Here is a 21,705-nt window from a genome sequence, read left to right on the forward strand (position 1 = left end):
TCCAGAGCCTGAGTATTATGTTTGAATGGAGATCATAGTTTTTCCAGACATGAATAAACTCCTGGTTATCTTAGGTGTTTCTGATTCTACCCTCTGATTCAGAGTAGGGGAAGGGAAGTAAACTTGTTATGGTTTCTGTTAAACACTTGAATCTGTAAACCTTGCAATTGGAAACTTCTGCCAACATTATGTCAGACACTTCAAGCACAAACATTTTAAATCCCCAGCTGAGTAAAAAGACCTTCTTATGTGTATATAAAATATAAGTACCCAAGAATGAGGCAAGTTATACAATTCTGTATGTTGTAATCTATGCTCTGAACCTTTTCATGCTATCATAGTCTGCTTATTTCTGAGACTATATACCATGACACCATGTATTATTTTATTTTATTTACTTTTTTATATGCCATCTTTCTCCCAGAGTGGGATCCAATGCAGCTTCCAGAGACAACAAATTGAAATCACCAAAAAGCAAAGAACAATGGAAATAACTTCAGAAAACACTGGAAAGAAATTAAAAATATATAAAAGTTAAAAGATAAACAAAACAACTCCAATTCATAACTTTTAAGTAAAACCAAGAATGAGTTAACAGAAATGGAAGGTGGTTCCAAGCAAATCCCAGTGTATTGCATGCAATTCACAATGTCAGCAATATATTTACAGTGCTTTTAAAGCTAGGAAATGATCCCTTTTGAACATTAGCTCTCAGAATCTCCCGGCTAGCTGTCCATAAAAGTAACATTTCCAACTTTTGGTCCATTCCCTACCACTTCATCAGTCAAGCTAATACATCTTTATTTTTAGGAGAGAACAGATATTTTCCTGATGGGCAGCTGGTAGTTCCCTGTAGAATCCAATCAGAAAGTAAATTTGGCTCTTTTCCACTTGCTGCTCCCCTTCTGTTGCTGGAAGGAAAGTGGCATGGCAAGTTTTCTCTTACCTTGCTTAACAGAAAGAAACCACTTCATATTTTACATTTTCCTCAAGGAAACGGTTAGAGCAGATTAATTTTGACTTACTGTGTGTGCTGCAAAGATGTCATAATAAACCATCATTATCTTGTCATCCCATTCACTGGCTTTCATCTATCAACAATAGGTGCATGCTGCCAGTGCTGCTGTCACTTTCTGTACTGTTCTATATGTTCTATCTGTGGTCTGTAAAGCAGTCACATTTGGTTGAGTTTTCTAGTTTCTTATAGGTGGTTAGAAAGTTTCCCATGGAAATCAACTATTCTTGACATTCTCACATGGGCTTGTATGTGATATTGACACTAGAAATTGTGAATTGCATGCAGCACCCTGGGATTTGCTTGGAACCACCTTCCATTTCAGTCTGCTTCCAACATCAGGGAAGATAAGGACTTCCTTGCCCCACAATTACAGCCTAAATCATAAATAGCCCTGTGAATACTCAAAATGCAAGTTCACTTTTTCTCCTTGTCTCTTTGCTAAATGAGTGAGGCATTGAGGTCTGCAGTACACCCAGTCCTCTGTATTCACAGGTTTTTGCATCAAATATTTTTAGCTCAAAATATTCAGGTTTTGTTCCTAAAAAAGTATATGCTAATAACCCCCAAGGCAAGGTGTATCCTAACATTAAAAATCAGCAACAAAAAAGCTCATAAATGCCTCTAGCCCCACATAGTGATAAAATATAATTTTAAGTACTGAAATTACTCAGATTTCTCTGCATATTTATGACATCTCAGATCTGATGACAAGCCACCTAATTCTTTTTGGCTACCCTTTACCTCCTCTGTGTGAGTCAGTTCTATTGCAATGATAAAGTCCACAGAGTGGGATGTTGCCACTTCCACTCTTCCAAAAAACAACAACAACAAAACAAAACAAAAACCAAAGTAGAGCAAGTATTTTGGAGTTGAAATTGTCAGGAATCTCCTTTGAACTTGGGTATATTTTAAGCCAGGGTTCAATTGTGCTTGCTAGAACTCTTAAAGAATAATAGAGTTAGAAGTGGCCTAATGAACTATTGGATCCTACTCCTTAGTCAGTGTAAGATCTTTAGATAAAACATTTGCACCAAATTGCTGTCCAGCCTGTTTTTGAAGACAAAGAAGATGACTATAGGAATTAGCTTTGTTGCCAAACCACTCCTGATTTCAAAAGGTCCCTTCTAATTTTCAATGGGAATCTACTCCTTAGCTGAAAAGCATAAGACATGGTCCTACCCTCTGAGGTAGCAGAGGAGAAACCTGCCTACTCCTCTCTGTGAAAACCCTTGAAGTTCTTAAAGAGTGTAGTCATATCACCCCTCAGTCTTCTCAGCACCAAGCTGATCATGCTCAGAACCTTCAAGCTTTCCTTATGTGTTGTTCTTCATACTTTGTATCACTCTCATTGCCTTTCTCTGAACCTTAGAAGAAGAAAGAGGTAGTGTGTAGCTGAAAGAGTAGGTCAGGAATCAAAAGTCTGGTACTTGACTATAATTTATATATTTCAAAAGAGCAAGTCATGGGAAAGTATATGTTGAAAGCACCCCACACATACATTTGAGGAACTGCTATAAATTTACTGCCATAAATGTACCCATCCCCTTTTGAATGTAGTGACAGAGAAAACCAAGCATTGCATTTTTTGTCCTTTATTATTTAGACAGGGGTGAGGAGGTGCCTCTACAAAACAAAGGGCCAGGTTCTCCAAAAATATGGTTCTGGGGAAAAAACACTCCTACCTTGTAGATACCAGTGATAATGGAATCACGCGGGCTCAAGTAAGTAATCATAGTAACAGTAGTCATGTTTTCTTCCATTTGTTTTTCATGGTGTTTTATCAGGTTTTTATTATAAAATATGTCTGCTCAATGATTTTTAATATTTCCAAACACAATAGAAACAAGGTGGCACAGAAGTCTACCTGGGCTGCCACTTTTGCTGCTAGGAAAGAAGTTGTCTACAGTGCAGTCATATTTCCCCCCGTAAGTTTCCCTGTTTGTTTGCACAGGCTACGTTAGATGGTTATCATCATATGAACAAAATACAGGTAAGAACTCTAGAGTTAAAAATGAATGCACAGCTCTCAAAAGTCCAGTCATACCATAGAATTCACTTTAGGTTTGAGGAGAGAATGTGTGGAGTTACTCCACACATTCGCAGAGAGAAAGTGTGGAGTGACTGCCCCATTTTGTCAGTGGTGATGATAATATATTGCATGTCAGTAGTAGCACTTTAATCAATGCTATACTTGCAGGTAGGGACCCAGCTGTAGATTCTTTTACATAGACTTAGAAACACACTGAAGATTCAGTATGACGTAGTGATTTGAATGTTGGATGATGACTCTATGGGGGAACTACGTTTGAATCCCCACTCAGCTATAGAACCCTTCTGGATGGTAGAAGGGGTAAGACATACTTGTCAAGCCTTTGAGGAAGGCAATGGCAAGACTCCTGTCTGGCCAAGGAAGCCACAGAATAGGTTCACCTCAGGGCTGCCTTCAAGTCATATCTGACTTGAAGGCACACAAGAACAACAAAGAACTTCTGTTCCATGAAGGCCCAGTAAGATGTCAAGGGATACTTCTTGTAAAGTTTTACAGTCAGCCCTCCACATTCACTTGGGTTAGGGGCACAGAATCCCTGTAAAAGTGAAAAACTAAATAAAAAATTGCTATTTTCTTTTACCCAAGGGAACATCTCTCTAGGGATCTCTAGATTCTCCAGCAGGACTCTATGGTCAACATTAGCCAAATGTTGACCACAGAATTGAACTGGAGGTACGAGATTCTTAGAGAGGTCTCTGTATGAATCTCTAGATCCTACAGCATTACTGTGTGATCAACTTCTGGTGGAATTGGACTACAGAGTTGCACTGGAGAAGAAAAAAAGATTCCTAGAAAGAACATTTTCATCAGATCCTGGGAAGATCAAATCTGCAAAAGTGAAACCCCCAAACATGAAGTGCCAACTGTATTCAACATCCTTAAGGCTTTGATCAAGGAAGCTGCACAACCCCTGCAGGAGATACGGAAGCTTATTTTTTATCCTCATTGTATGACTAGAAAAATGGAGGCAACAGGATCTGAGCATTTGTCCTCAAAGGTGTCCTATCTGGTCTCCCATGGCCCATGCACTCATGCACACACACGCAAATCCCACATATGCCTGTTGGATCCCCTACCAAGACACTTATAAAAGTATCCTGTTGTCAGCCAATCAGTGCCACCATTGCTACTAGTTAGCAATGTGCAACTAATTACATTCCATGTCCTCTCCTATACCAGGTTTAAATGCCTAGCTGCTTAGAAAAGTGAAGATAGCATTTTATCAATTAGCATTTTATCAGTTGACTCTGTTGGATTTGGCCAGGTTGCTCAGCACTTTGGAAGACTTTGACATGTCTCTTTATGAAATGCCTGGGTGTGTCTCATCCACTGAAGACAAACTTCAGTCAAAGAGCAGCAGACAGCCAAACTTTCTCAAGTTATGGCAACAATCATCTACTTCCACCACAGACAGCTTTAGAATATTTCGTTGATGGAAAATGGGACATGTGTGGCCAAGCAACACTGGAATATGGTCAAGATGGAAAAGGTTACTGATACGGAAGAACAGATAAGCTTGGAGAGGCTGCAGGAGTTTGCTTTTACACATCTACTGGGAAGTGAAGGATTCTTCCTCTCTTCTCAGTTGTTTAATTATAAACTGCTTTTGCACTTTGAACTCACTTTGCAGCAACTCAAGTGGGCTGAGGACAAATAAGGGAATGAGAGGAGAAAGAAACTGGGATATTTTAAGAGCTGCTGCAAAAATGGGGGGACAAAAGGTTAATTGAGATGTCTTGTAAAAATAGGACAGTCAGAGGGTATGCTTTTAGATGGACCTACACATTTCATGTAGCACAAATACATAATCTAAATGACATTCCTTCTTTCTCTCCTCTGTAATGCATGGGATGAGTTCCCTCATATTGCAAAATTGTCTGCTCTGTTTCACTGCCACTTACATAAGTGGCTGGGGAAATGCACATCATGGCGTTGTGACACAGAACATGAGATCCTAAATGGTACTGAGGAGATGGAGGAAGTTCAGTACAGAGATGCCCTTGTTGCAGATATATTGCTTTTCTGCTTTGAGGTTGTATCATGAGCTTCTTATGGCTTCATAATTATAAGCAAGCAAAACAACAACAGTTACCACAATCATCCTGGAAACTGACAGAGGTCTTATTGTCCCCATTTTGGTCATGAAAGTTCTGCTACATTCTTAAACCCTCCCAGTGCTCACCGCACAAACCCAAAGCAAATGGAAAAAGTAATTTCTGACTACTTCTTTCCAGTTATGGCTTTTAAAACAGTCTACAGAGGGAAGGTTGGACTAACTGTTCTGGGAATTTTATCATATGTGACAAATGTTGTGGATGGGCTGGAAGCTGAAGGTCGGCAGGATCTTGCTTGGCCAGAGGCTGGAAAAGTTCATAACTGGATAGGAGTTGCAATCCATAAAGTGTCTTTTCTAAACTCTGTTCTTGGCACAGTGTCATGTGTTTATCCCCACTTTTATTACATTTAAAACACTTTTTAAAACCACACCAATTTATAGGATTGAAAGCAACAATAAATTCCACAAAAATAATACAATTAAAACCAATCTAAAATTCTTTTTAAGAAAGGAAGGGGCATTTAGCTCATCCAATGTATTTATTTTTTTCTAAAAAAACAACAACACTGAATGTGTTAGTCCTAATAACAAACTATTCTGGAAGAGACTCCTGGAAGGAAAGGCAAGCAATGACAACTAACTCTGGGGACCAATACTGGCTGTTGAGTCCATGCCAGGGTGTGCTGAATCTTATGTGGGTTTTAGTCTACACTTCGAAAGAACTATCGAAGGCACCAAACCCTCCAAAAAGTTTTAGTGCCTTGGATAGTTCCTTTCAATTTTGAACTAAAAACCTTGAATGAATTCAGTGCCTCATTCATGTGGGAGCCACCAGTCACCACTAATGAGGACTTAAGTATTCTCTCCATTGTCTTAGTCTGTATGTCTTTCAGTATCAGTTGCTGGGGAATCAACCAGTAAGGAATTATTCACACATTCGCAAACTGCCTATCAGCTTGTAGCTCCCTAGCACTACATGTAATATAACAGGCCAGTTATGGCCCACCATCCACTTATGATGGTGTGCCAAGTTCCTGAGAGGTCTTCTGGTTTTCTGCCTACATGTAGATGTGTGATTTCTCAAACTTCTGGCATAGAACCTTCCAGATCTACTATTCTAAGTTGCAAAGGGTTGACATCCAATTATTGTGGTCTGTTATTTAATTGTGAATAGTCAGCTCTTTAGGATGACCTACTTTCCTAGGGAAGGCAGGAACTTCAGAAGAGTTGGGTTGGAGCAGACCAAGGAAGCCTTGTCACTGTGAAACACTAGATATCTGCCAACAGTTTTGGCCCTCAGGGATTTCCCTTTCATTAATAAACCCCTCCCTACTCCCAAAATATGTGTGGTTAGTCACATTGCTTCTTATGCATCCCAATGATAATCACAAGGAAGAGCTATAATGTCACCGAGGCTCTGCAATGGCATGATGAAGTAGTTAATAACACTTGGGAACTCATGGGGACATGGAGGATCCAAATGGTTATATAGTCAGTTATATAGCCCTGTAATTAATGCTTATTTGGGGCAAGCCAAGTACAGGGTGTTTCAAAATGATGGATCCAATTTCAAAGCAGTGTAGTTCACAATGGCAACATGTTAAATTTACCAAAAAAGTTACAAATGTTTTAATGAGTTATCAAGTTATCAAGTTTTAGTAACCATTTTGAGCCAGAAACAAATCTAAAATATAACTCCACACATATTTACTCGAGTCTAATGCGCCATCGAATCTAATACGCACTTCAATTTTCAAAACCCTGAAACCTAAAAAAGTATTTACCACATTACGTGAATCTAATACACACTCTACTTTTGAGAAGGTGATTTAGTAAAAAAAGGTGAGCATCAGAATAGAATAAATATGGTACATCATTAGGCTTGATGTTGTGGGATTGCCATCTTGTGAATAACTGAGCCCGGGGGTTGTTTGTGTGCTGGAGGGACATCAAGCAGTTATCACTGGAAACTCTATGCCCCACCCTTTCAAGTGGCAAGAGTTTCATTCATGGGCGGTTTGTAGTTGCTAGGATATAGAAATTTCAAATTGGGTCCATCTTTTTGAAACTCTGTGCTTCGTGAAACCATTAGCAGCCTCCAAAGATGTTTTATGTGTTGTCAAAGGTTTTCATGGCCAGAATAACTGGGTTGTTGTGCATTTTCCGGGCTGTATGGCCATGTTCCAGAAGCATTTTCTTCTGACGTTTGGCCCACATCTATGGCAGGCATCCTTAGAGTTTGTGAGGTATATTGGATTAATTAATTAATTACAACCTTCACAATGGCCTCCAACAGACAAGAGTACTTTCTCCCACCCTGGACCTTCCACAGATATATACACCACCCTTGCTTAGTTTTGCAATATACCTCACAACCTCTGAGGATGCCTGCCGTAGATGTGGGCCAAACGTCAGGAGAGAATGCTTCTGGAACATGGCCATACAGCCAGGAAAATGTACAACAACCCAATGTTTTGTTTTGTATACCCAGCACCCTTGAACATAAGGAAGATGTTCCAAATGAAATCATTTTTGGTGCTTTGCATTAAAGAGAAAGAATAATGGCTTGTGGTTAGGTGACCTTTTTCTCATGCTAAACAACATGAAACAGACAAGCTTTACAGAACACAAAGATACAATTAAAATCAGTCTGGGCATGATTGATTAAGCTCAGAAGAAGTCATTAACAGATACTGGACATAATCTAGAAGAAACACTTTGATGGACTCAATAATTGTTTCAGTGTTGATTTAGGAAGCAGCTGAAAAAGAAAAGGTTATCATGCCTTTAAACACATAACTAGTAAAATACTGCAGGAAAAGGCTGAGTATTTTCCTGTTTTGGCACAAAATTCTCCATTGTTATTTTGATACCCATTTTTTTGCCTCTGATTGGCTGACAGCTATATAAGTGGGGCACAAAAAAATGAAAAAAGCCAAGCCCCTCCCATTTCAATACAATTTGGTTTTATTTTTCCAGTCAGACATTACTGATTAAACAAACATTAGTTGCTAAATCCCATCTCTCTAGTTCTTCTCTCTCCTCCCCCCACCCCTTCCGAAACAACAAAATAATAAACAAATAAAGAAAAACTCTCTTGGGGATTTGATTTTTTTTTAAATTAAGCCTTCCCAGCAGAGAGGATGTAAAAAGCATGCCATGGGGAAGGTGGGGAAGCCAAAACCCAAGTCATTTTTCCTACAAGGTTCTTGATTTTGGTCAACTGCTCCCCAACTATTCTGAGCTGTTTCTCCTCTTCCTTCTAACTTCCTTTAATTCTTAGCAGTGTTTTGTTACATGTATAAAAATGTGCCTGTCAGAAATATCACTGAGGCATCTGTACACCAAATATAAAAAAAACATATTGTAACAAACAGACTAAATCACCAAAATAAAAATCCTTACGCCCTTCCCACCCCAAACCCTAATATTATATAAGACAAGACAGTCAGCTTGTTTGAAGACAGCTTTAGAAAACAGGCCCATAAATTAACTGCCTGGAGGAAGAAGAAGATAAAGCAGCAGCTGAAAGTGCCCTGGTTTTGCGCCTTGGAAGTTTGGCCCACGCTCCATTGGCTTCGTGGCCCAGATGTAAAGGAAGATATTGAATGCCCTGGTTTGAGCTGTGTATGGCCTCATCTGGACACAGATAATGCTGGACATGGAAACCCTCTGGAAAAGGAAAGGGACTTCCACAGTTCTTCCCCATATGTGCACATGCGGAAGATGCTCTTCCATACAACCCAAGCACTATAAGGGTAATGTTCTGTTTGAAAAGATGGCTATAGGAAATTTAAGACTGTCTATTAAACAGGATGCTGCAGTGCGGTGGGTCGTGGCGTTCATTGCCTGGAGGAATCATTCTAGCTCCTTGAAAGGGACCAGCTGTATGTATTTGTGCTTTAAGGTTCCTCACTGTGGCCACGAAGGAGACCAGAAAAGGAGGAGTGGAAAATTGGTCAGAGGATTTAGCGTAGTGGCTCCCAAGCTTTGGCTACCAAGGTGTTTGGACTTCAATACGCAGAAGCCCCAGTCAGCTTGACCAACTCTCAGGATTTCTGGGAGCTGAAGGCCAAAACAGATGGAGGATCAAGGGTCATATAAGAAACTTCAGCAGAGTCTGGCAAGAAGAAAGGAGATTGATCTGGAAGAGCTGGGAGGTGAAATGATACATGATGTGAAAGAGAAGCAGATATTGCTGGGATTCAGGGCCACCTATGTATGCCTTTTAGGACTGCTGAGATGGATTATTTTGGAATGACATTGAAGGGTAGAACATCCCATCTTCTGTCTATCAACCAAAGGTGAATGATATATCCAGTAATATCATGGCATTTTGCATAAAAAAGCACCGTCTTCTCCACAGTCAAAATGTCTAAGTTCATCCTGCCCCACTGACACTATCCCATAGTCTGGATGTCAAGAGCTGTGCCATCACATTCCAACATACTCCATGCAGGTGTCGCCATAATGAATGGCCTCTGTATCCATTGGTGTTCCAATGGGAGTATCCACTACTCAAGTTGATAATTTGAAAATCAGAACTCCAATCCACAGTCTGATTCAGAGGCAGACTGAAACCAACTCTCAGTCTGGAAACCTACATTTTCATGCCCATGAATCAACAGTCTCTACACATTGCTGTTTGGCATAATTGTACAAAACCTCCAAGTCTAGTAACACGAGGATTTCTGATGAATTTCAGATGAATAGGTGTAAAGATATTGATGGATGCAATCTTAAAATGTGTTTTTTAAAATGTAGATTTTAAAAAAGGTCCTCAAACCTTTTAAGCAGAGGGTCAGTTCACAAGCCCTCCGACTGTTGGGGGGCCAGAATATAGTTTGAAAAATGAATTCCTATGAACAATATATTTAAAATGAATAACAATAAAATCACCAGTATTTCAGTGGGAAAGTGTGGGCCTGCTTTTGGCTGATGAAATAGTCAAGTTAATTAGATGGTTGTTGTTTGGGCCTTCAAGTTTTTTCTGACTTAGGGCGACCCTAAGTCTAAAGTTTAGGGTGGGGGCTGGTAAATGACCTTGGAGGGGGCCAAATTTGGCCTGCCGGACCTGGTGTAGGAGGTCAAAAGTTAAATTAACTAAAAACCACTAAATTCCATTGTTGGAAAAAAGGGAGGGTAGAAAAGGGAGGCCTGGGCTGTGGCGCAGGAGGGAGAGCAAGCCAGCTGCAATTAACTGCAATGAATCACTCTGACCAGAAGGTCATGAGTTCGAGACCGCTCGGAGCCTATGTTTGTTTGTCTTTGTTCTATGTTAAAAGGCATTGAATGTTTGCCTATATGTGTAATGTGATCTGCCCTGAGTCCCCTTCGGGGTGAGAAGGGCGGAATATAAATGCTGTAAATAAATAAAATAAATAGAAATATGCTATACAACAAATATAATAAATAAAAAGAGTTTGAGACTTTATCGCCTGCTTGGTTGGCATTAAAGTGAGATAAACTGCAATAAGACTGGATGGATGATACATGTGGATGAGAGAGAGTAACAGAAGTAGAAGGACTTGGCTTTACAACATTTCCCAAGCATGCATGTGATACTATATCTTTACAACCCCATAATCAGGCTGTTAATTTTCTTACTTCTGGGAGCAAAAACTAACAAAGATATAATTGGACATTCCTATGTGGTATATTATATCAACACTCTTCCCTAAGGGGGAAAAAAACTTTCACTGTCATCATAAATTAGATATGTCACAAGGCTATAGGTATTCTTTCTCTTCTTTCCCTATTCTGACATTTTATGTATGCAGTGAGTTGCAGCAGGGATCTATCCGGTTTTTAGGGCACATTGTTGGTATCTCTCTCCTCCCTATAAACAGCTAATGAAAGTTCGATTTCACATCCACTTTGGTCCATTTCTGAGGAGTCCTACATTGGTTAGCCAATTTCCCAAAGCATCTGAATCAGCCCAGTTCAGAACTGGATTTGGTATTTGGTCAGTTCTAATGTACACTCCCTACTACCATCTGGTAAGTCAAAAGTTCAAAAGCAATGCTTTTGTGTTGGAAAGATTAGCCATTTACAAGAAACGTTGCCCGGGGGACGCCCGACTGGATTCCTCAGTCTTTGAGGAGGCTCTTTCTAGTAACATAGGCTCTTTCTAGTAGCATAGTGTTGACCAGCTTCTCTAACTCATGTATGTGTTTTGCAAGGAATGTCTGAGCATTCACTTTCTTGAATTGAGTCAACAATGTGCCTAGAAGATCAAGCATGGCTTCCCAAAAATGCAGTGCTAAGGGTCACCAGTGCCACCTAGCGGGAATTTTCAATGCTTGCATCTTCTGGGATCAAAAACTTATTTGTTCTCTCAGGTCCCTTTCACACAGGTGAATAAAATCCCACATGTTCTGCTTTGAACTGGAATATATGGCAGTGTGGACTCAGATAACCCAGCTCAAAGCCGATATTGTGGGATTTTTTTGCCTTGATATTCTCGGTTATATGGCTGTGTGCAAGGGCCCTCATTTTGGCTGTTCTCAGTGTCATCTGGTCTTATATGTGAGTGGTTCTCAACCTTTGACTTTCCAAATGTTTCGAGACCTAAGTTCCCATAATTCCCAGCTATCACCGCTAATGGTCAAGGATCTCTAGAATTAATGCAAAGGATCCTATTAATGTTTCATTAGACATTACAAAAGGAGATATACAACACCTTTAAACCCAGCTGGACAGTTGCAGCAGGATGGGTCCTTGGCACAGGTCTGCCCACTTAAATCTAGGAGCCAGGTGGCTCTAATGCTATGCAAGGGACAAGGGCAGACCCTGTGTCATAGGCAGTCTGATCACTCAACAAATAAAAACGTTCCTATTTCATAAGAATTCACTGTGATGAATTTTTAAATGGCAAACAGTTCTGCTGTACTGATTGTGAAAAAATGCTTTTTAATGTATTTTAACTCTATTTTTAATGAATGTCAACATAACCTAAAATGAGTTTGTATTGTTAATGTTTTTGTATGGTTTTCAATCTGCGCTAGTTTAATCATTTGATCCAAATTACTGGAAAAAGATAATATAATAACAGTGACAAAGGATGCTTGAACCCAAGGTCCGCCTAGCTTTTACATCAGAAGTCGGCCCTCCACATTTGAAGGCTTACTTTTGTTGATTTGGTTATAGACTTGGAATCTCTATGTGCTCCAGTGTAACTTTCTGATCATCTTTTGCTATAGTTTACAAATTTTGATAGAAATCGGGAAATTAATATATTGTTGTCAATGTTGGAAGGAGTAGAATTTGTTATAATTAATTAGAATGTTAAGGAAAGTTTTAATTTTTCTAGAGAGTACTTACACTATAACACCATATTCGTGGGAGATACGTTCTTGGATTTGTATGAATACGTAAACATGCAGACAATACCAAACCTATTCAAGTGAAGGACTTCTGGCCCAAGAGTACCACAGAGTTGTGTTGGAGGACTGAGAAAATTATATTGGAAGTGAATAAAACTACAGATATTGGTCCTGCAGATACGGGAACTGTACTATATTTGGTTATCACTCCTTTTCTTTGCTACTGATACCTTTGAACTGTTATCTTTATAGTCTCTACATTACTATCATGGTCTTTTTCTGATTGGGAATGGCATCCTAAAGCATGAAAATCTAACAACCTACTCAATAACATTTGTTAACTGACCTGCATTTCTCTTTGTTCCATCACTACCCATTTGCACCAATATGCATGCTTCAAGCACCATGGATAGATTGTCCATATTGAAAAAGGTAAATATGGAATGACGTGTTTGTTTTATTTAGAAGACACTGATCCATAGTACCACTCAACTACAGCAATACATGGCTTTGAAAATCAGATGGAGAATCAAGGGTGCATAATTCTTAATTGGAAATATTCTGAGAGATTCTGAACATATAAAAAACTTTTTTCTGCTTGCTGATTAACTGCATCCTTCCACACACTTAGAATAAAAAAGTATATTGCACAAAGATTCATGCCAGAGCACAAGTTTCACATGTAAAGACCAAAGGTGACAATCTCTGTTCTCTAGCCACCTTCCTTTTCTTGTGACTGCTCACTGCAGTGAATAATAAGTAAAAATCTCTTATTCATTGTACTATTAAAGAGTACTATTAAAAAAAACCTTAAGTTATTAATCCTACTGGAGAAAATGGGGAAAACAAATGGACACGATGAGTTAAACATGACAAGTTAGTTCTAAATTCTCATTGTGAGTGAAGTTAGCAACCACTTCACTTGTTAAAACATGTGTGTGGGTGTGTGTACAGAATCAATTAGCAAATATCTAGTTATGGTGAACTAGTGAACTTAAACCAATATATTTCCATGCCCGATCAAGACATTTCCCCACTTATTAGGTATTTGATGAGATGCGAATGTGCTGACATTAAAATATCATTTTAAGGCCAACTGACTTTCCCTATATATTCTCCTTGGGAAGAACATTGGCCAGAATATCCAGGGATTATGGCAATATCGTATTTTCTCAGGCATTGGGCAAACATTCAATACCTTCTTCTATAAGGCTTTAGTTGTACAATGACATCTGAGGTGCAACTCTGTCCTCGTTCAAAATGGCCACCTATTGCCAACTGTGATGTGCCTGTGAATCTTCTGGCTGGTGTTGTATTGTTGGGGTGGTGGTGGGCAAAGGAAAAGCCTTCAGCAGATGTATGCTGGCAGAGCTTTGCACCCCATCAGCATCAAATATATATTTATATATATAGTATATATGGCCTGAAGTCCTGCATTGGAAGCCACATCTCTGTTGCTACATCTCCCAATATCACCTTGTAAGCCATACAGCCCCACCAAACAACCATTTCTGGGTTTTTGGAGAGTGGTGTGATCAATGGTGATGCATCCAACTATTTCCCTTTAGCGAGATGTACAGCAACAGATATATGCAGAAACATCTAAGGACCCATGAGGCATCCCTTCAGGAGATATCATTGTAATGTATCAAGCCAAAGGAAAATGTTGCTACTGGAAATGGCCACATGGAAGAGGCTTACAAAATGGGTTAAGGAGCAGGGGCACCTTTGGTCATCACATGGTTGGAACAGAATTCTGAGCTGCAAAAGGAACAAAAAGTGAGTTGCAATTTCCCCCCACATGACACTTGAAAACGATGATGATGATGATGATGATAAGAAGGAAAAGGAAAAGAAGGAGTAGGAGGAAAAAGAAGGTTAAACTAGACAAATTGCTTGTGTCTGCTTCTGCCAAGGATGTTCAGATGTTGCCAGGGACCTCATTTGTTTACCTCCAGAAAATTGGGGTGTGCTCAGCATTTTCCTTCTCAACTGTCAAAAAAGTGGTGATAGTGAGAAACGAAATCTACAGTCTCTCTAACACTGTAATCCATGACTCTGATGTGTGACCTGTGCTTCATGGTGGCTTCTGGCTCACTGTGCCATACAGCTGATAAAGAGCAAATGGCCTACTTGCTTCTCACTGAATTCTCTCCCTTCTGACCTAAAGTCCCAAAAGTTGTTGTGCCTCTTTTCCATTCCACATGGCATAAACCTCTCCATCCATCCTGGCTGGGCTGTCAATCAAATCCCTTCATAAAAACAATTCCCCTAGGGCCAAAATAAACATAAGAAGTGACACACAAATGCCCTGCACGCATAGTTACAACACACACACACACACACGACACACCCACTGGGAGCTTGTGGGAGCACCATGGCTCCTCGCCCCTTTGTTGAGTGACCCGGCTAGGAGAAAGTCTAGCCAGGAGCATTATTTATATTATTCTTATTACTCTTAACAAGTTTTATTGAATTATAACGAAACAACCTCATTGAAACCAAGCACGTGATCTCCTTGTCATTCCCCCTCAGGCCTGAGCAGCTACCCATGCGGGCTAACATTCTCATTGCGGAGTTGGGTGCCACCCCAAAGGGCCTTTGGCTGGAAGAACTCATAGGAAGTCTTGTATGGCGGTCGCAGACCCCTCTCCTCCCATCATGCCATCACTACTCATGCTATACTCTGAACCCAAACAAATTCTGTGCTGAGGCCACTTTCAGCTGGAGGGCTGATCTGCTCTGGTCTCTCTCTCTCTCTCTCGTTCTTTCTATATAAGGAGTCTGAAGGAAAGGCTAAAGCAGGAGGTTTGGGTAGTAATGATGTACTTTATGGTGCAATGTGTGCTGAACCAGCACAATAGGGCACCAACACCACTTTCACCCAGATTTTTAAAGTACATGTTTTCAGATTCACTCCCTTAGCCTATGATCATTCCCAAGCTTTTGCCCCCCCCAGAGGAGACCTCGGTGCAGCCGCTGTGCATAAATTAGTGAGAGTGTGGCCAAAAAAAGTTGACTTGGTGCACTGAAACCCAGAGCGAGTCCTTGGCGTCTGCCGCTCAAGCCTTGAGCTGGTGCCACTGTGCCACAGCCTGACGCGGATGTGAAATCATATCCTTCCAGTGCTTCACTTCACCTGGCCCACTCTTCCATGACAGATAGATCTAAGAAAGAAAAGGAAACAAGTCACACAGGAGGATTAACCTTCTTCAAAGAGATTTTTGACTCCCTCTTATCTATGGAGTCCTTCCAGCCATTACTTTTTCTGGCCTTTCCTTCAACTTCAGATGCTGATTGCAGTTGATTTCTGGTGACCTTTTGTCTTCAGAGATCTGATTTTTTCTATTACAATTTCTGGAATCTCATAATCAGCTCCGGAAGTGAAGTTGCAATCTGCCCAACAAATCAACTTTTGTATTGTTTTCCCATATCCTCCATACTTCTCCTACATATAACTGTCTATCTACCTGTTGCTTCATTGGCACATACCTTGGTTGAAGTAACAGGTTACAACAGAACCAGTCCCTCTCAAATAAGAGTTTAACCAGATGGGATAAGTCAGCTATGGCTGCTTATCTGATACATCTGACTGCATCGCAATCACATAAAAACAGGGTGCGTCTATTTCTGATTTCTATATTAAAAAGGATGTGTAGGGGAGAGGGAGTGCAAAAATGACAAATAAATAGGTCCTAGAGAAAATCAGGTTTTAACACTCCCCAGAAGCCAAGCAGATGAAGCTGAGGTTGTCCTATTCTGGCATGTTATGAGAAGAGATGACTCACTAGAAAGGTTGATACGTTTCATAAAGTTGCGGACAACAGGAAAAAAAATAAGCAAGGAAGGATTATAATTGGAAAAAACCCTGTTTTTTAAAGCTTTGAGTACAGATAATAGAAGAAAAGGGGAATCTAATTATCTGTCCATTACCATCACCATGAGCACGTATCTATTAACATATAGGTTAATATAGACACACTAATAGATGTACATGTATATACATACTGGAGACATGAGCATAGATTATCCATGGGGTGTGTGGTTATGTGGGTTTGACATGATGGGCAAACTGTACCACTGAACACCATGCTTGAGAAATGCAGGTATGGGAATGTACATTTCAAGTCTGCTAAGTATAGCTTAATAATAATAATAATAATAATAATAATAATAATAATAATAATAATAATAATAATAATAATAATCCGCCTCTCCTTGTGGCTCAAGGCGGGTTACAACATAGTGAAAAACACATAATCATCATAAACATTCTATAAAATATACATTAAAACATATTTCTACAAAATACATATTATACACAGAACAAAGATTAAAACACAAAATGCAAGTTTAAAATTCATGATTTTCATAAGAGCTGCTTTATTCAGGTATTTCCCTGGTTGTTTTTCTTCATATAAGTCTCTCAACAGTTTCTGTGATCACAGTTATACTCGGCAGCCATTTCCACAATCACTGCTGCAATTTCTGTTGGAGCTGCCACAATCATGAAAATTGCTTCAGTATTTTGGTGTATTATTATTTCCTACCATTCTTTCTCCCTCTCTCGCTCTGATATGTACATACACATTCTGGAGGGATTGCATAGAGGAAGAAAATATTGGAGAAAAAGCTTTATAAATTGCCCCACTCGTTCTTGGTTACGCAAATTTACATCAAGAGATCCCATGCTAAAGTGTCAGTTGTTCACCAAGGATTATGTGTTGCCGGTGGCCTATAAAGTTTCACATCGCTTCCTTTGTCACTGTGTTCATTTCCATAGTAACTTTCCCAATGGAATTGGAGCTGTTTCAAACTGAGTCACAGTTAGGCACTCTCTAGCCCAATATCATCCTTAATGTCTAGTTTGTTAGTGGCTCTCAAGACTGTTAATTGATTTTCTTTAATTCAGAGGTAGTAGAGACTGAGCCTATATCCCCAGAAACACAACTTACATGGCAGGTACTATTGCATCCTGGCCAAAATTGGAAATCCAATGATTTAATGGAGTCAGGACTTGCAACCCCTCCACCCTCAATGGTACCTTAGCACCTATGAACAATGTCTAATGATGGTCTGTCTAGTGAGTGGGGTGCAATGACACATTGTAATAGGGTCCTACTTCTGATTGCCACAGTCTTACTCACTGGTGGGAAAGGTCTAGAAATACTATCCTTCTGCATCTCAATTGAAATCCAAATATGGCTCCACCGCTTGATGTGGCTTTTGCATGCTGAAGTCGGGTTTTTTTGGGGAAGGGGTGGGGTATAATTCTAGTTTATGATTCCAGAACTGCAACAGTGGAAATTAGTCAACACTGTTTATGTTCAACACGGCACCGGACCTGGGGGGGGGGGGGGGGCTCTGTGATTAATATAAAAAGTGAGTAGGCACTCCTGCAGGTTTCCAGGAAACTTAATTCATCTGTCCAGGAATGTGGAGGGGCCAAGGGTCACCAAAAATGGCTTTTCCTGCATCCTATTTTAAAGAAAGAGGACAAAGCAGTAGGTTTATTTCTTTCCCTTATGAAAGCATATCAGAGAAGTGCATTTTCCTATTTTCTACATCGTCAGCAGAAGTGGAATTAAAAACAGCAGTGTCTTTAGAAGACTAACTCTGCAAGAATGGAAAATGAAGGAGTTCAGGAAAATAACCAAACAGGGTTGCTTGGATGCAGAGCATATTTTTAAAAAAGGGCACACAGGCGAAGCTACAGATAATGGACAAGATCCCTCAATGATAAGATCAGACAGATGTTTCTGAAATACACAGATGAATGACATTTTGAGGAATGACTTTTCCCAATCATACTACCCCTGGCGATACATTTTACACGACAGCATAACCCATCTGACTGGGTAATGCAATCATGCGAGGAGCTACGGAGTACTCTAACTTGGGCACAGAGCTCTTTCCAGAGAGAGATCTCCAACCACTGACTCCCTCTAAACTGCCTTGGGCTTCACAGCTGCCACTGCAAAACCAAGAGCGAGGCCCAATTTGATGGAGCTTTTCACCCACACCAGCTGCCACCCTTCATTCCTCTTCTGCCGAACAAATGTGTTGGAGGTGTCAAATTTAGTTATATGCCAATGCAAACAAGTGTTAATCCCTCTGGTAGCTCTGGATATTTTTATCCACTGGCTTTCTATATCATTGCATGGAGGATGCATGTGTCAAGTTCTCCCACGCAATGACAGCCAAGAATTGTCTTCCAGATTCACTAATGGAGCCTCCCGACTCTCACTCAAAGAAATGTGACTTCATAACTTGATTGGAGGTTGCACAATAATAGCAATTATTCAATCACTCATTATTATCACATTGCTGTGGCAGAGGTTGAGGAAAGCAAGCTATTCTAAACCTTCAGTTGCATTCGCCTGAAACTTCTTGACAAGTTCTGCTCTAATTTATTTCTCATTTGTTACAGTTCTATTCTGGTGGCCTTTATCAGAGACAGAGAATGAATGAACTTACATGTACAAGTCTTATCATCTCTCACTATCTGGCCAGGGCTAATGGGAGCTGCAATCCAGCAACTCTAGAGAGTTATGTATTGTTCAAGTAGCTTTAAGTAACCTACATCAGTGCTTCCCAAGCTGATGTAAGGAACTAATAATTCTTTTTTTTTTTTACAGTGTGCCAAGAATCAGTATTATATCTCTGCCTACTGGCTGCAACTGTATTTTTCTTTCTTGGAAACCCACCAGGGACTGTCAGCCATAGACCAATACTTCGAGTAACACTGATCTATATGAATGTCTTGCCTAGGACTGCTAAATTATGTATGCATTAGATTTTTAAAAGGTTATTTTCAGTATGCCAACAACTAATAACTCCCTTTGAGATTTCATTGCCTAGGTTAAATAACTTATGCCATCCAAACATATAGGCAGCTTGTGCACATAGTTAGTTTTCTACTTATTTTGGAGTTCCTCAAATATGGACAACACCTAAATCCTGCCAGTAACCCTATTTCTCATGCGCGCTGAGCAAAACGAAGAATGAAATAATTCTTCTGGACATCTGAAGTTGCAATTCCATTGCTCACTAGATATAATGGGACCTCCTTCCAAGCACACTTGCACAGAATTGCACCGTGAAACACCAGCTTTGTGTGCTGCGGAGTCACATTGAGAACATGACAGTTTGTTTTGCATTTTATTTTTGGCCTGCCATGAGAGTAGACCCATTAAATCAATAAGATTTAAATATACATAAATATACCATTCAACATTTGATTCAGTGAGTTCACTTTAGTTGAAGCTAACCAATAGGATTCAGATCTTAGTCATTAGGAAGGAGATTTCCCAGTAGTGGGCCAAGCATGCTTTCTGTAAACAATTTTGATGTGCTTGAATTCTCATCCTTTTCATGCTGGGCTCATGCGATGCTGATTTTAATCTAATATACATGTTGCTTTTTCTAATAGAATGCTGCATTAGGGAATAATTGGCTCTCTGCAGCATATGACTATAATAACAAGAATTGTGTGTTAATTTATCATTGTTGCATTAAGAAAATCAGAATTATATATAGTTAATTTAAATCAGTTTCAGAGCCAATTAATTTTTTCTAAAGTGCTATGTTATAATCTTGAAATTTTAAACACCAGTTCTTCTGTGAGAACTACGCATTTGCATTTCATATCCCTTTCAAGTTCATTTGGCTCTACTGCTATACACCCCTGCAAAAGAAACACCAAATCACAAGGGACAATTGACCTTGTTGAGTAAATCGGCACAGAATTACATCTGGAAATGGAACCTATCATTTGCTTTACCCAGTATCCAGCTTGAAACTCAACCCATGTTTACTGTGCCATATTGGAAAACTACTAGGAGTGGACTCAGAGATTTAGTTTGGGTTTTAGTCAGAACTTTAAAGGATCTATACAAGGTGTACCTAGGTATGTTATTTTCAAAGTCTGACTAAAAGCGTGGGGTGAATTCATGGCTTCACTGAAATGGAAGATGCTAGCTGTCGCAGTCTGACATCCAATTGAATTCTAAATAAGGGCCCAGGAGAAACTCAGGGGAGGGAGTAGAGCTTATCTCCAGAATGCACACTTTGGATGTATGTCTTTCCAAGTTCTACCATGGTTATCTTCACTTAAAACAGGACAATATTTCTGGAGAGCAGCATAGATGGCCACACTGGGGAATCCTCTGAGGGCTATGCAGGCAGGTGTGGGAGATGGTTCTTGACAGTTGCGGATACTCATGCTCATCCCTTTGCTGACACCCTTCCACCCAACACATCTTAATGTTTTTTTTTACTATTGATCCACTCATATCTGCTCAGAGTTATACAGAAGATCGTCTAGTGATGAGGTTCCTCTTTTCAGTGGTTTGTCCTTGGCACAGCTGTGGGTGTGGCAGCAGTAATATTAAGAATGGACTTGTTGCCCCCTGTGGTGGTTGGCCCTGCCGTTCAGGTATATGACAGAAGGCGAAAAGATAAATAATATAATCTCCTTCTATAAAGAAATATGTGAAAATCTAATTGAGTCAAACCAAGTCCCCCCCCCCCCCCCCTTGTGGCATTTGATTCAGGAATAATCTGCCTAGCGGGAAAGCCATACAACCCTTTTCTTAAAGCCCCAACTTGGAATAGAATGAGGAGGCTGCACATTGGTAGTTCTTTTTCTAAGGCTCATGAATTATTTCATGGTTATGATGTTGAAAAATACACTTATACTGCTCAGTTAACAAGAGTAATAAACTTTTTTTAATACATATTTATCCCGTTGCAGGACTTTTTGCTTGAACTGGATATTTGCTTGGTACGTGGCTCTGGCAGTGGCTGGATATGTGCCTGAACATCCTGAGTTGGATAACATCAGTGTTATGGTGGAGTTAGGGCTTGCAGGGTCAAAGCCCCAGGACTTTTTCTTTGCAAGATAATATCTCTTTCTCCACTACTTATGGATTCCAGCTACTTATGGATTTCCACCATGATGTATTATTTTAGCTGTAATCTCTGCTATAGTTGGAGCAGAATAGCTGCAATCCCCAATGTAGTTGGGACAGATTGCCCCAACTACAGTGTAATGTCACAAGCTATCTATGTTTTAATCCGTATTTTTCTATGTTGCTTGGGAAGCAACCTCTGTTTTTTCATGGGTAAAAATCATGAACTTTTCAAAAGACCTGTTCCTGAAGAAGCTGTATACAGCAAGACATGTAATTTTGTATATAGATCTATATAGTTGTCTACTTTTTAGATGCTTCTTATGGGTTGTTGCTATAGGGAG

The 21,705-nt window shown here is 39.9% G+C and overlaps 1 protein-coding gene across 8 annotated transcripts in view; it reads right to left on the bottom strand.

Annotated features, from left to right (window-relative positions):
- Nucleotides 1-373: 373 nt before the first annotated feature.
- Nucleotides 374-21,705, bottom strand: part of syt7 (synaptotagmin 7) — a 297,131-nt gene continuing 275,799 nt past the window's right edge. For all 8 annotated transcript variants that reach the window (XM_008115862.2, XM_008115861.2, XM_008115863.2 and 5 more), the window contains one exon: nt 374-15,616. In XM_008115862.2, coding sequence (XP_008114069.1) covers nt 15,512-15,616 — 105 coding nt within the window. In that variant the 3' untranslated portion in view covers nt 374-15,511. The remainder of the gene's footprint in view (nt 15,617-21,705) is intronic.

This window comes from Anolis carolinensis, chromosome 1 (assembly GCF_035594765.1).
Source record: "Anolis carolinensis isolate JA03-04 chromosome 1, rAnoCar3.1.pri, whole genome shotgun sequence".
Lineage (NCBI taxonomy): Eukaryota > Metazoa > Chordata > Lepidosauria > Squamata > Dactyloidae > Anolis > Anolis carolinensis.